General features: G+C 47.4%; 1 protein-coding gene across 1 annotated transcript in view; it reads left to right on the plus strand.

Annotated features, from left to right (window-relative positions):
- The window catches only part of LOC119440467 (uncharacterized), a 60,355-nt gene that overhangs the window by 41,394 nt on the left and 5,002 nt on the right, over positions 1–13,959 (plus strand). The window contains exons 13-18 of the mRNA XM_049662931.1: positions 7,813–8,015; positions 8,762–8,948; positions 9,154–9,285; positions 10,632–10,756; positions 11,040–11,207; positions 12,712–12,859. Of these exons, the coding sequence (XP_049518888.1) occupies positions 7,813–8,015; positions 8,762–8,948; positions 9,154–9,285; positions 10,632–10,756; positions 11,040–11,207; positions 12,712–12,859 (963 nt within the window). The remainder of the gene's footprint in view (positions 1–7,812; positions 8,016–8,761; positions 8,949–9,153; positions 9,286–10,631; positions 10,757–11,039; positions 11,208–12,711; positions 12,860–13,959) is intronic.

Below are 13,959 nucleotides of genomic sequence, written 5' to 3' on the forward strand. Positions count from 1 at the left end.
ACCATCACTCCTTTCCAGATTCCACGCACCACCTCATACTTATTGTGGCCCCACAGTGATCTGTGTTTCATTATTGCTGCATTCCGCTTCCCCTTTATTTTCAGATTATCTTGGTGGTTGCTTGAGTAATTCTTTCCTTCGTTTATGTGTACGCCGAGGTACTTATATTGCTTCACTATGGGTATTACTTGCTGTTGAATTGACACCACGAAGTTACTCGTGTGTTCATTAAAGATCATAATCCCTGATTTCTGTGTGCTAAACTTAAGGCCTAGATTTCTCGCTGCGTTCCCACAGATATTCGCAAGTATCTGTAAATCTTTTTTATTGTCCGCTAGTAGCACAATGTCGTCTGCGTACATCAGTCCAGGGACCTTCTGTTGCACCATTTGTCCATTACGCATGTAGGATAAATCAAAACCTAATTCGCTGTTTTCCAGTCGTCTTTCTATGCTCTTGACGTAAAGCGTGAACAACAATGGTGACAGAGGGCATCCTTGCTTCAATCCTTGGTGAATTCCCACCATTTCATTTCCTTTTCGGCCTTCCCATGCCACTTGTACTTGGTTGTCTCGATATATCTCCCTCAGCAGCTCCACGAAATCGTCATCTATGCCTTCGTATTGAAGAATATCCCACAACAATTCCCTGTCTACGTTGTCATAAGCTCCTTTAATATCTAGAACTGCTATCCATAAAGGTCTTTTCTGAGCTACTCAAATCTCTATGCACTGAGTTAGTACAAACATATTGTCTTCTAAGCGTCTGCCTGGCCTGAACCCATTCTGTAGTTCCCCCAATACACCGCTTTCCTCCACCCACTTCGACAGTTCTAATTTTATGGCTTGCATTGCCATTCTATACAGGGTGTTTCATTTTAGCTGCACCAAATTTTTAAACATTGCCTGTGGCAGATAGCACAGTTATAATCCTTGATCTAAACTAATCGGTGAGGCGGCCATTACGTCCACGAGAAACCAAAACGGCTAATTGAGTAATTAACATAATTACGCTAGTTAACTTTTTAATTAATGATTTTAAGGCACATCTTTCAATCTACGGGTTATAGCCGCTGAGTTCGCAAGGTGTATGTACTTGGAACGAATTCTCGGGACTGAACCAGTTTCGAGATATTAATTTTTAAAGTGTCCGACGAAATGTATGGGCGTTCCAGTTAACTTTTTGAGGAAAACGCTGTTTTATGCATTGAAGCACAAAGTTAACTGGAACGCCCATGTATTTCGTGGGACACTTTGAAAATTAATATCTCGAAACTGGCACAGTCCTGAGAATTCGTTTCAAGTGGATACGCTTTGCGAACTCAGCGGCTATATTTCGTAGATTCAAAGATGTGCCGTAAAGTAAATAATTAAAAAGTTAATTAGCGTAATAATGTTAATTACTCAATTGAGCGGTTTTATTTCTCGTGGAAGTAATGGCCGCCTCATCCAGTAGTTTAGCTCAAGGATTATAATTATGCTATCTGCCACAGGCAATTTTTAAAAATTTGGTGCAGCTAAAATGAAACACCCTGTATATCACCGACGTTACTGTAACTGGCCTGTACGAGCTCGTCTTATCCTTATCTCCTTTGCCTTTGTAGATGAGATTCATCTTGCTTTCACGCCATCCAACGGGAATATTCTTTGTTCTAATCACTTGCTCTATGGCATTAGTCAGCAGTGCCTTGCTTTTTGGACCGAGGTTTTTGATTAGCTGTATTGGGATTTCATCGGGTCCTGCTGCCGTGTTGTTAGGGACATTTTCTGCTGCCTTTTTCCAATAAAAGCTTTCGATGCTAAATTTTGATCTCTCAGGCCTCTCTGTTGTATCTGGATCTGTTGTCTGAACTACGCTTTTTCTCGTGCCGAAGTTATGCCTGATAACGTCTGTGATGTACCGCAGCGCATCAGTCGCCTTCATAGATGTTACCGTCTTCATCCCTTATAGCCGTTTGCGAAAGCCTCCGCCAGTATGGTTGCGCCATCTAGTTACGGCGCCTGCAAACGCAGCATGCCCGACATGTAAGGTGCATATAGCAGTTGCATGCTGCATGTGACTAGACCTGGTTAACTCAACCAAGCTAGGTGACTAGTTGTCACCAGCCCGTTTTGAAGATTCCAATAATCAACCATCATCATCATCAACCACAACAACGTACCGTGCCACGGGTCAGGAGATGTGAGATGTGCGCCTCGTATTCTGGATACCTCTTCGGTGCACGGTATGGCGTCTCCTCGCAAGGTACGAACCGCTTCTGAAGAAGCGAATCGTAGAGCTACGTGCGCGGCTACAACCAGGCATCATTGGGCTCAGCAGACTGCTGTGCAGAGAGCATTACAAGCAGCAGCTCGCCGTCGGCACTGGGCGGACAGTTCAGATCGCTCTCGTCAAAACGAGACGAAGAGACTTTGCCGTGATGACGCTATTGTGCGTGGTGGCCAAATTGGAGCTACTCTTGAGCTGCTCCGCCAGCTTGCGCTGTGGCTGTGCCGCATGTGCCGCACAGGCCTGTGACTTTTGTAGCGAGAGCTACACTGGCCGCATTCTCGCCGTTTCGCTGAGGCCGGTGGCCGCACCGCGAGCTGAGCCGTTGCCTAGCAACCGCCGCAGCTGGTAGCGCCGCTCGCCGCGCCATCTGGCGTCGTCTGCCCGAGTTACCACGGCACGGCGACGCGCCACCGCCGCCGCCGCAGTTGTGTTGCAAGGGTTCGCAGTTTGCATCTGGCGTGACGTCACAGGAGGAGCCGGTGAAACCGCGTTGCAACAGAGGAGGAGCCGGCCTTGCATCGTATATATAGAAGGGGCGGCTCGGTGGGATTCCTCGGCAGATATTTAAAGTGAGTCCGAGAGACTGAAAGATGCCAGGCTTCGTCGTCGGAACGAAACCAAGAGGAGGCAGCGAGCCGAGGAGACGGAAGAAGAACGAGCCGCACGCCTCGAGAAGCGTCGTAATTACGAAGCGACCAGGCGAGTGGATTCAGATGAGGATAACACCCGAAACGTGTTCAAGTCACTGGACGACAACTCCTTATCCTCCCGCCTCACCGACCATCGGGCCGTCTTTGTGGCAATTGAGAAACAAGATGAAAACTTTCAAAATAAATGTGTTACACTTTAAAAATGTTTAGTCTTTAATGTAACCATAACTTAACGACAGGTAACAACCAAACCTAAACACTCAGACGTACGAAGCTAAACGATAAAGATGTAACCGTAGAGAGAACCAAGCTAAACAATAAGATTAACCGTACCTCTCGCTACGCATGAAGCATAACTGAGTTAAGTCACAGCCAATTTTTTTTATCGGGTTGCTTCTCTTGGAGACCGGAGTTCGAAACTAACCATCAAACACGCCATTTATGATTTATTTATTTTTATATTGAGCGACAATTTGGGCTGAGCCATCCAGGCGACAAACCGACCGACTGAGCGATCCAAGGATGCTAAACCCTGGGGAGATAGGTGAAGAAAGCTTCGCTTTGTGACCGCTGGCAATTGCTCCACTTGGCCAACGCCACCATAAGAATTCAGTCCCCGCTGTCGACAATGGAGACTGCGATTGCAAGTGTCTCGGCGCGGTAACCATCACTGGACATGCCAGGAAACAAAATTAAAAAAAAGATAATGAAAAAGACGAAACGAGATAAGCGCGGCTTCGGAAGTCCGCGAAGGTCGAGAGAAGCCTCCGCTTCCCGCCCTGTTGTTCGTGGTTATCGCGAAGAGTATCGAAGCTCTTCCACGTTTTCTTTTTCGGTTCTTTTTGTCGTGTTTTTTTTTCGCGACACGTGGTTCCCGTAATCGCAAGGATGTAGTCATCACTTCTAGGAAGCACTGAAACAAAGCAGTTCGATCTCGGAGCGTCACCTAGACATGTAAGATATGTGCTGTCCCTGTACTCTCACCTGTAGTAAAGGAGGGGAATCTCGATGGCGTAATTTATTGTCTCTCTCAAGTACTAGTAGAAATCGGGGCATGCGATTTTCTATCTTGTGCCGTCTATATGTCGCCGCATCTTCTATTGCGCAACATCTATAGAAACCTGCAAAAAAGGCAATGGCTTTCTCAAGAGCTGACTGAGAACTGCGGCGACTCACGACGCAAAGGCAGGCAACCGACACCGCTCAAGTGACTTACGCGTAGGACTAACTGGACTCAGGCGTAACTGTGACGGCATTCGTGTCCTATTTGCTCAGTAGTGTGAATAGATTTGCATTTGATTACTAAGGACCCTGAACACCTTTGTCGCCAGTTGTTCGTCGCCCGTTGTTCGCCGCCCACACGTTAATGACTTTCGTTTAACGCAGCAAAACGGGTACACCCCATCGGTTTACGGTACGGCAAGTTCTTGCTTGTAGAAAGCAAAGCGAACTGGCAAGACTGGCAGCATACTTGTGTGACCTTCCATAATCACTACCCAAATTCCAGCAAAGCTGTTTCTTTCAAGCGGTTGAAATAAATATTTTAGTTCCTTATGACTAAATCGCATACCTTAAAAAAATGTCCCGCATATAACAGGCCCGTTTGAAACATTTCCCGCATATAACGGTTTCGAGAACATAATGTCTTCACAAAGGCATTTATTATTACACGCCCATTTTACTTCGCAAGAAGGTTGGCCTTATTGGTTCTCGCACACTTTGAACTTAGCAAATTATTCTGCACAATTTGAATGTAGTTTAAACATTACCCATAACTTGCCCTTAATATTAAACAAATATAGACAACGTGCCTTGCTTAGCTCCCCGAGGACACAAGGGAAACCCGCTAGGAACCTCGTATAACGCATAAAAAAGAGAGGGCGAACGAGGGTTCAGTAATTATTTGCAACGTTTATAAAGTGGCCACGAATTTTTATGTTTCACCAATAATTACGCCTAACCTGACACTCATTTACTTGAAATATAAAGTGGCCGTTGCATAAGTTGTTTCGGGACATTGGGAAACATAGCTAATAACAGCTGCATGACACTTTTGAACTCCTGCTTAAGAAATTTTCTGCCAAGGCTGTATTTGGTGTGCACACATTGAACTTCGCCTATTGATTTGTCATAAAGGTCCCTCTACTTTTGCTAAGCTTGATCTAGGGGCCCTTATAGTTATGCCATGGCTGCGCGCGCTAAATTTTGTGCCTCGCATTAAACACACTCGTAACACTCTAGAGTACTTGCATGCGTAATTTATTGCACAGGCCCCAATTCAGCCACACAATTTGAACTTTTCTTACACAGTAGCCTATACGTACCTTTTATTTTCGCTAGATATAAACAAGTTGCCTTTTTTAGTTCACCGAGGACTCCGGGGAAACCAACTACGATCCTTGTATAACGCATAAATATAAGGAAAATAACAGAGTTCAGTAATTATTATCAAAGCTTCGAATTAAGCCAGGAACACGAAATGTTCGCTACGTAATAAGGTTACCATGCCTGGTATTTTCACCGAATTTTTAATTGGTGTCTTGTGCAATTGTTTTAAGACTCTGGAAAACATTTAATGCAATGACAATATGATGCTCTGGAACGCTAGAGCAGTTAATTTTACTGGAAAGACTGCAATTACATTCTTCAAACTTTCGGTACACGTCGCCCAATGAGTGCTCCCCATTTTCTTTAAATATGAAATTGTTGCCACTATGCGTCCTTTCAGGGAAGGGGATACTTTGTTAGCCTGTCCTATTACTTTTCTAGACGGACGGGAAACGAGGCATAGCAATTTTCATTAAACCCCTAATTAGCAAACTTCCAAATTTGCCTGGATATCATCCCTAACATTTCCCCAGAATTCCTCAAGTCATAAACTATACATAAACTTGGTGATTTAGTATTTGACGTGAAACGTCTCTCAGTTAGGTCAGCAGTTAGGTTGCTAAAAACCGCATGTAACGAAAGCGTGTTACACTGTTATTGCTTATATCTTCGGAACGATGCTATCCGATGCGCCTCGCCTTGAAATAATATTTTAGAGGAAAGAAGCCGATCATGCATGGCTCGCGTCCACGCATGACGTAATCGGAGCTAAATTAGGCGCTCTCTCGGCGTTCAGAAACGCAAAACCTCGGCAGTGTACAGAGGTCAACACACTTCTCTAGAACGCGCGAACCACGATCTCAGGACTGCACTGCATGGTATATCTAAAGATGACGTGTGCCACTAAATCGGCTGCATGTGAACTTGCGTGGCCACATTTACAGTTCCCATTGATTTCTCTCGACCCGGTGGTCGGCGTAAGCTTTGGAAGCTGCTTTGGCCGTCAGGAGTGTGTTCTAGACAAGTGCTTTGACTTGTGTACGCATGTCGCTCCAGGTGGAAGTGGTCGCATTCCAGAGAACTCATTCAGTTATAGTAGGTACAATCTGCCGAGCTCATCGGGAGTTATAAAGCTCAGAAGTGCTGGCAATTTTTCGCAGAACTATTACAGTTGCTGGCACCGCCTTGTCCGACACGTAGGGTCCAGAAATGGTATGAGGAGACTCGGGACAGCGAGACAGAGATATGCTAACTCGCGGCCAGCACCTTTGCCCACGACGGGCCCACTACGAATAGGGGGCGAGCGCGATTGCAATGTTAGACCGTACACAACCCGCACTAGCTCTATCATACGTTGAGCATGTAAGCTTCGTGATGCACGAATAAATGGCACTTGTGCATTTGGTTACGTCATTTCAATACCCTATATGTGCCCTACGCCAATAGCAGCACGCATCAAGACGTTTCACGCACCTTACTGCGGCTGCGTCAAATGAGAGAGCCTACCTGGCATTTTTTTTTAGAAAACCGTGAACAGAGGCAGATATTTGCTTTAGCGCTTCTAGTCGCACTGACCGTCATCCCAGTAGAAAAAAAAATTAACTCTCCTTTGCGCGTCGCGTAGGCGAATCTTGGGTACAAGCGCGTTGTTATTGCTACTGTAATTGTTTATAGCCGCACTTGCTGAGCGCGTAGGTTGTGATCGCTTAAAAATATCACACGTAGACACGTTTAAAAATGACAAGGACATAGCTGTATTGCTTTCTCAGTTACAAGAGCACAAAATACACCAGCGCTCTTGCAGAACACATCGTACCGAGCGTCTGCCCTTCTCTGCAGCCGTCTCTGTTCTACTCCACTCTAAATTTTCTGTCAGCAGGTCGAATACAGTTCCCAGCGTGTTTTCTAAGAAGCCGTGCGGTCGAGACGAGCCCCGGTGGCGCAGTTGAGCACGCGCGCGCAGTTACTGTAACACAATAGCTGGGCACGGGGATCGGCCTGCTCCGGCTCAGGTCTCCAATATTCTTTCGAGAGATTCTTCCCGCCCTTTCCAGCTCTGCAGCCTTGCCGAAACGCTCGAAGTGCAAAACACACCGTGACGAAAAGAAGACGCGAAAAATTACGGCAGATCAACCCACCTCACGACGACTGTCGACGCTAACGCGATTATAGTATTCAAACAACGCAGCGACACACCGTATGCGCCACCGCCCAAGCGCGTCATGTATGAGCCATGTGCTGCACCCAGATTCCTCTTCACGCTTCCCTCTGGGCAGGCTGCGCTATCTAGACTCCGCCCAGTACCAGAGAAATTCAAAAGTGTACAGACGGGCGAACGGACGGATCCAAAGTCGCTGACGTTGGCTAAGATTGCTACTCGCATTAGCAATCGCAATTCGAGCTAGTAACGCTGTTCTTCCACCGTGGAAGGCACATTTTCTGATAGGTTTGCCGAGGCAGAGGTATCGTAAACGACAGCTTTCAATCTTGAGCGGCGTTACTCCTCCAAGATCTGCTCGCATTCGAAAGTTTCAGTGGCGGCACCTTCCCGCTTTTCACGCAGTCGGCGGCGGTTCCGCGGGCTGCGTCATCGCCAACCGACTGTCCGCGGATCCAAGCGTCACGGTGCTCCTCCTGGAAGCCGGAGGACTCGAGGAAGCCTCTCGGCAAATCCCCGCTTTCGCGCCGTTCCACATGAGAGGCCGCGACGACTGGGACTACTGGAGCGTGCCGCAAAAGCACGCTGCCTTCTCCTTTCGGAACCAGGTCGGGCATGTCTGCATATAAGCGCGTGTATGTTCGTAAATCGAAGCGCCATCGCCGCGCCTAGCAAACTATTTTGATTTGCCTCGATGACACTAGACATCAAAGCTCCCGGCGAATGAGGAATTAGCGTGTCACAGCCACGGCGAGTAAGGTGGCGATCGGGTACAGATGACATTCTAGATCGCCGCAAAGAAAGGGATCTCGAGGCGCACAACTTGCGGATAAATTTACCCGAATCGGTGCATAGCATCACGTTTGAGACAGTGGAAAGTGGCAGGTCAAACATAACGACTTCACAAAACGAATACAGACTCGGACAAAATACTGAAGGCTCCTAAAAGGAGTTGAACAGGCAACCTTGTAAAGGTATCGTTGGGAATAATCCCAGAATACTGCGAAGTACGGGAAGGCTCGTAGTGCCTTGAACCACTTTGCCGCCATCGCGGGAATAGCCGGACGATAATGAGCAGATGCCGGAGCTTGACACTTTTCTTTTTTAAGTAATAGCTCGGCGATGCAATCGCGTAAGCATTGCAGAGGAAGTTTGTGACGTCGCAGATAACATCTCAATATGGGTTGGGCAATGCAAGCTACGCCTGCTCACGGACGCGCCACTCAGTCAGCCTTGATATTTACATCAGCACAGAACGACCTGCCACAAGGAATGGCGCGAGCTGCTCTCTCTTCACATTGCGACGGTCGATAAATCATCCTTCCCATCGCTTTTGTTTTTATTCGGCACGCAGCGACTAGCGCATTCGCGTGGCAAGATGCTCGGTGGAAGCAGCGGGCTGAACTTCATGATGTACACGCGAGGCAACCCTGGGGACTACGACCGCTGGGCCAGAGAGTACGGAGCGGAAGGGTGGTCGTACGAAGACGTGTTGCCGCACTTCAAGGACATCGAAGACTACCGTGTGGGTCCAGTGGACGGTGAGTATAACATAAAACCTTCTTCTCAGGTGAAAACCGTGGCGCTCTTTAAGTATACGCAATGACGCATTTCCCCACTCCTCATGAGCCCGTATACCGTACGCCAGTTAAACTCAGCGCCTTTTGATGCATGTATAGACGGGAACGCGAAGTCCATGACGCACCTTGTCCTTCTCTACTTCCATGCATGCACGTGCACTGGAAGAGTATCACGGCACTGGAGGCGAGATACCGGTGGACTACGCGAACGCCAGCTCACGTCTCACCCACCTCCTTATGGAGGCGTGTGAGCAGGCCGGTTACGCTCACGTGGATTACAACGGCCCTACGCAATCAGGTAACACGTTTGCTGCAGCACTTGGGCAGATCGAATTGCATGCTGTCTTCATCCTGCCGATTTACGCCAACGCCATTCTTTCGCAAAACACTGTATTAAAAAAAAAACCTCAAGCCCCATACCACGGTGTAAGAAGATAGGTGCTCCGACGGCGCGCCCGCGCTGGGGCGAGAGAGCGGCCACTTCATGTGACCGGAAGTGAGCGCCGCCGCTAGGGGCAGCACGTGTTCACGAGGCCTTGGAGAAGCGGCACAACAGTGGATAATTTACGACCTCTGTCAGCATTTAAACACCCATACCGAAAGATATGCAATTTTTCGTTATTTATACGCCAAATCCTGAGCAGGTAGAAGGTTTCATGCCACTTACAGTCAAAATACCGTCATTTCGAACACGAGAGAGACGCGTCGTCTGCTCGAGCAGACGGCGCGCTGCGCTTACCGCTGCTCGCCGCGTCGGAGTCAATCAGAATGTCGGCAGAAATATAAAGGGACGTTCGTCGAACCAAATAGAGTCGTTTTAAGCAGGCGAACGACATATATTCATCGAAATAAAGCACTTCTGCCGCGCGTGCCCATAAAAGCGCCAGCATAGCGAGCGAAAAAGTGGCCCCCAGAACAGGTGCTGCCCCTTGCGGCAGCGGCGTGCGTAGAGTCACACTAAGTGGCCGCGCCTCGCGCCGCCGTCGGATCACCTTCCTTTTTACACCGTGCCCCATACTATACTCATATCTTATGATGTCATACGAACATATATGTTCATATGGAATAGCTGTATATGCCCCATAACTATTATATTGTCACGAGCAATTCTTCATTCTTCTTCTTTCTGGGGTTTTACGTGCCAAAACCAGTTCTGATTATGAGGCACGCCGTAGTGGAGGGCTCCGGGTTAATTTTGACCACCTGGGGTTCTTTAACGTGCGCTACAACGCAAGCACACAGGCGTTTTTGCATTTCGCCTCCATCGAAATGCGGCCGCCGCGGCCGAGATTCGATCCCGCGACCTCGTGCTCAGCAGCGCAACGCCTTAGCTGACTGATCCACCCCGGCAGGTTATTATATCAAACAATGTCATATGAAGATATGGGCTCCTATAAAATTTGTCTTAGCAAGATGTTAGCGGCTATCATGGCAATCTGCCTTTGTCCTCTTCTTTTATTACGCTATGATTGCTATTTCTTTCTATAAAATACACCTATGTTCCGATAAATCATAAAGATTATTGAATACGGCAGTTATGGTGCATATGAGTTTTCTCGATAGGGGAGAACTGCAGCGCCTAGATCTGACTGCAAGAAACATAGCAGTCTCCGCACCTGTTCAGACCGCTCCACTCAACTCTAGGCTGCTCCCGACTGCAGACCAACGTCGCGAACGGAGAGCGTTTCAGCGCCAGCAAGGCTTTCATCCAGCCCATCGTCAGAGCACGGAAGAATCTACATGTAGCACTCCTCAGCCACGTGACGAAGGTAGGTGAGGGATGCCGTGCCGGCAACAAGTAAACCTACTGTAGTCCGCTCCATGTGCGCTCAGAAGCTTTGTATATCACCCTCAAAACAAACACATTTCAGATATCTTTCCAACAGTTCCACAATTTGGAAATGCGCAACTGAAAACCAAGTTGTTCCACTTTTCTTAGCGCCTTAAGTGCGATCTTTAGTGCGCCTTCTACGACAGCATGCTACCGTAATCATGTGTCCTTGTGTGTTAAACGCTGCCGTGTGACTTGCTTTCTTCTGTTTCGGCTCGCAGGTGAACTTCGACGGAAAGCGTGCCGTGGGCGTAACGTTCATTAGACTTGGCCGGCCGCGAAGCGTGACCGCAAGGCGAGAGGTGATCCTCTCCGCAGGAACTGTGGGATCCGCTCAGCTTTTGCTGTTGTCCGGAGTTGGGCCCAGAGAAGACTTGGAACGGTTACAGGTCAGCACCGCGTCATCGACGTTTCAAATAGTCTGCGACATATTATCGAACAATGCTTTATCAGCTACCTATGTTAACATGGTGCGAGGATAGTGCGAAATTGCGGTGTTTATAAGGCGGTAATTACACTTCACCACAGATATTGAAACTGGTAATACGCATAGAAGGGCGGAGGGGGGAAAGAAAGGGAGATTGCAGGGATGTTTACGAGCTGAACGTCTGGTTGGTTACCCTACACTGTGGGACAGCAAAGGGGGAATAGAAAGTGAGAGAGAGAGAGAGAAAAGAAGGAAAGATGCGGTGAATTCGCGCACACACGCGGGGGGCCCCACAAAGGCAAATGCGCTCACACGGGCCAGTCGCACTGAAGTTCTGACAAATGGGTATAATTTCATTACTGTTTGGCATCAATTCCGCAACTGGAACTCGCCCTGTAGGGCTAATATATACGATGTTAAATATTTAATGGTTGTCAACTAGCTAAAGCCACATTGCGATTTGTCGTCCTAATGTCCACCTTTTCAAGTAATCAAACTTGTGTGACACACGAGCTATTTGCCACAGGACAGTTTTAATGTTTCTTTCTACGGAAACAATATTCACAATTACGATGTTCACAATTATATGTCCTACATAGCTATAAATGCCGCAGCTCTTCCGAGAATTCAGCAGTTTTCTGTAGCAGAGGTGGTGGCAGGACGCCTCGTGGTTGTGATCGTTTTCAGATAGCCATAGTATGAGCGTTCCGCTTCGCTGCAGTGCTCACACTTTGTCCATTCAATCAAGTGTTGTCGATATATACGGTAAACGGATGCGCCCAGTAAATGACCACTCCTACAAGAACAGGCAACTCCGATGAACTAGCTGTCCGTGCAAAGCCTTTTTATATGCCAAGTAGCTATACACCACATGACATCGCGTGCAGTGGGCAGTCCGAAATTATAAGAGGCTGCCTCGAAACGAATAATGCAACAAAAAATACAGGTGCAGAATTTTCGGAGCAATCCTGCATTCCAAACGGCGGCAGAAGGAAACTATGGTAACAACGACTAGTTGTTAGTACGGGAAAGTAAGGTTCAATCGATAGGAATTCGAACGCTGCTACTTCCTTCAACCAGTGGGACCAGAGGTGCGCTACTTCACGAAACTCGTGTGTTTAGTTAGTCGTACAGCGGGTTACGGGTAAAACGCACCAACGTTGCAATCAAAATATAGAGAGAACACATGCCATGATCGAGTTAAAGAGAAGCAAAACTCTAACGGAAGTACATTTTAAAATACCGACGTTTCGGAGCCCGGTCGGCTGCATCTTCAAGGGGTGACATGGCGTGAGGCGTAGCAGTGCTTATATGCGTTTTTGGCGCTTTAACAGGCGCGCCTGTCAACGCTGTGGTGCACGATTGCCTTTTGTTGTTGTTGACCCCGTCCCTTGTGCACTGCAGAGCACCAGAGCGGTTCGTGTCTCACTATAAAGCTTAAACTGCAATGTAACATTCTTTTATAGATTCCGGTGGTTGCCGATCTCCCAGTCGGCCGCAACCTCCAAGACCATCCAGCTCTCGTTCTTGGCGTTCCCGTTAGCACCGACGTGGACGTAGGCATACCGCCTTTAAGCTTCGCCGACATTCAACAGTACGCCTTCAACAGAACAGGTAAGAACGCAAAAAAGTCCCAACCAAATTTTTGTTTTGGGCTTTATGTGGTATAGTTCATGCGGACACGCTCGAGCGCTGCTGCGACAAGGTCAAGGAATAGGACTAAGCATGTATGGTGCCATATTCTTGTCCACTTGTTTTGGCCGTGTCCTAGTAGATATTGCATGAGGAGCTTTAGATTGATTACATAGTGCTTTGCGGTAGTATGATTAGCATTTCGTTCGTAGCTGTTGTTGAAGACACATTCATGACAAGCGCGTGCCAACCTATCTTAGATACACCCTCCCCGTGCACCCGAATCCCAGACCAGTGGTCAGGTTAACACGTATAGAGAGAGAGAGAGAGAGACTTTCATGTTCTGCACGCAGGTCTCTCGTGCGTTCCGATTGTGCGTCACTTGTGGCGGCCGTGTTTAACATAAGATACTTGACTACACTAGAACAACGTCATCTATTATTACTTTGATTCTGTTGCTTTTCCTCCTACGGCTTTCTTTCTCGCGTAATATTTACATGACCTATTCTCGATCATTGTGTAATAGTAAACTATAGTGTACTCATTAATTTGAATTATTATTCTTAGCACGCACATTGCATTAGTGCACTAGTAAGGGCCGGCGCGTGTTCAAGACTTGTCCGCCTTTCGACAGGCACGAGTTTCGAAATCGCCTGCAGAAAATGGGGCGCCATCCGTGTTCTACGTACGATTTCCTTCACACACTGCGGCACAAAGCTGCTTCAAACACACGCTAATTTCTGGAGAAGTTCTGGGAGATGACTGTCTCCAAAATAGTTCAAGGTTTGCATAAAGAATGAAAACGATGCGACCGCTAAGCCATTTCGATTGCGCATTTGTAACATTCCGTGCTACTTTTCCTAATTAAACACGATAACACCCTATTTAATTAGAAATTAATAGCAAACACTCGTTTGTACCAAGTGATCTGAATAACGTGCTGCAGAAAAATCGACTTCATTGTTACTGCACTGGTTTTAGGAATTACCTCGGTGCAACAAGGAAAAAACAACAATGGCACCAGATGTGACGTCAACGATCATTAAAAGAAAACTTTAGCTCAGAGCCAACTCTGATGCCGC

This window comes from Dermacentor silvarum, chromosome 2 (assembly GCF_013339745.2).
Source record: "Dermacentor silvarum isolate Dsil-2018 chromosome 2, BIME_Dsil_1.4, whole genome shotgun sequence".
Taxonomy (NCBI): Eukaryota; Metazoa; Arthropoda; class Arachnida; order Ixodida; family Ixodidae; genus Dermacentor; species Dermacentor silvarum.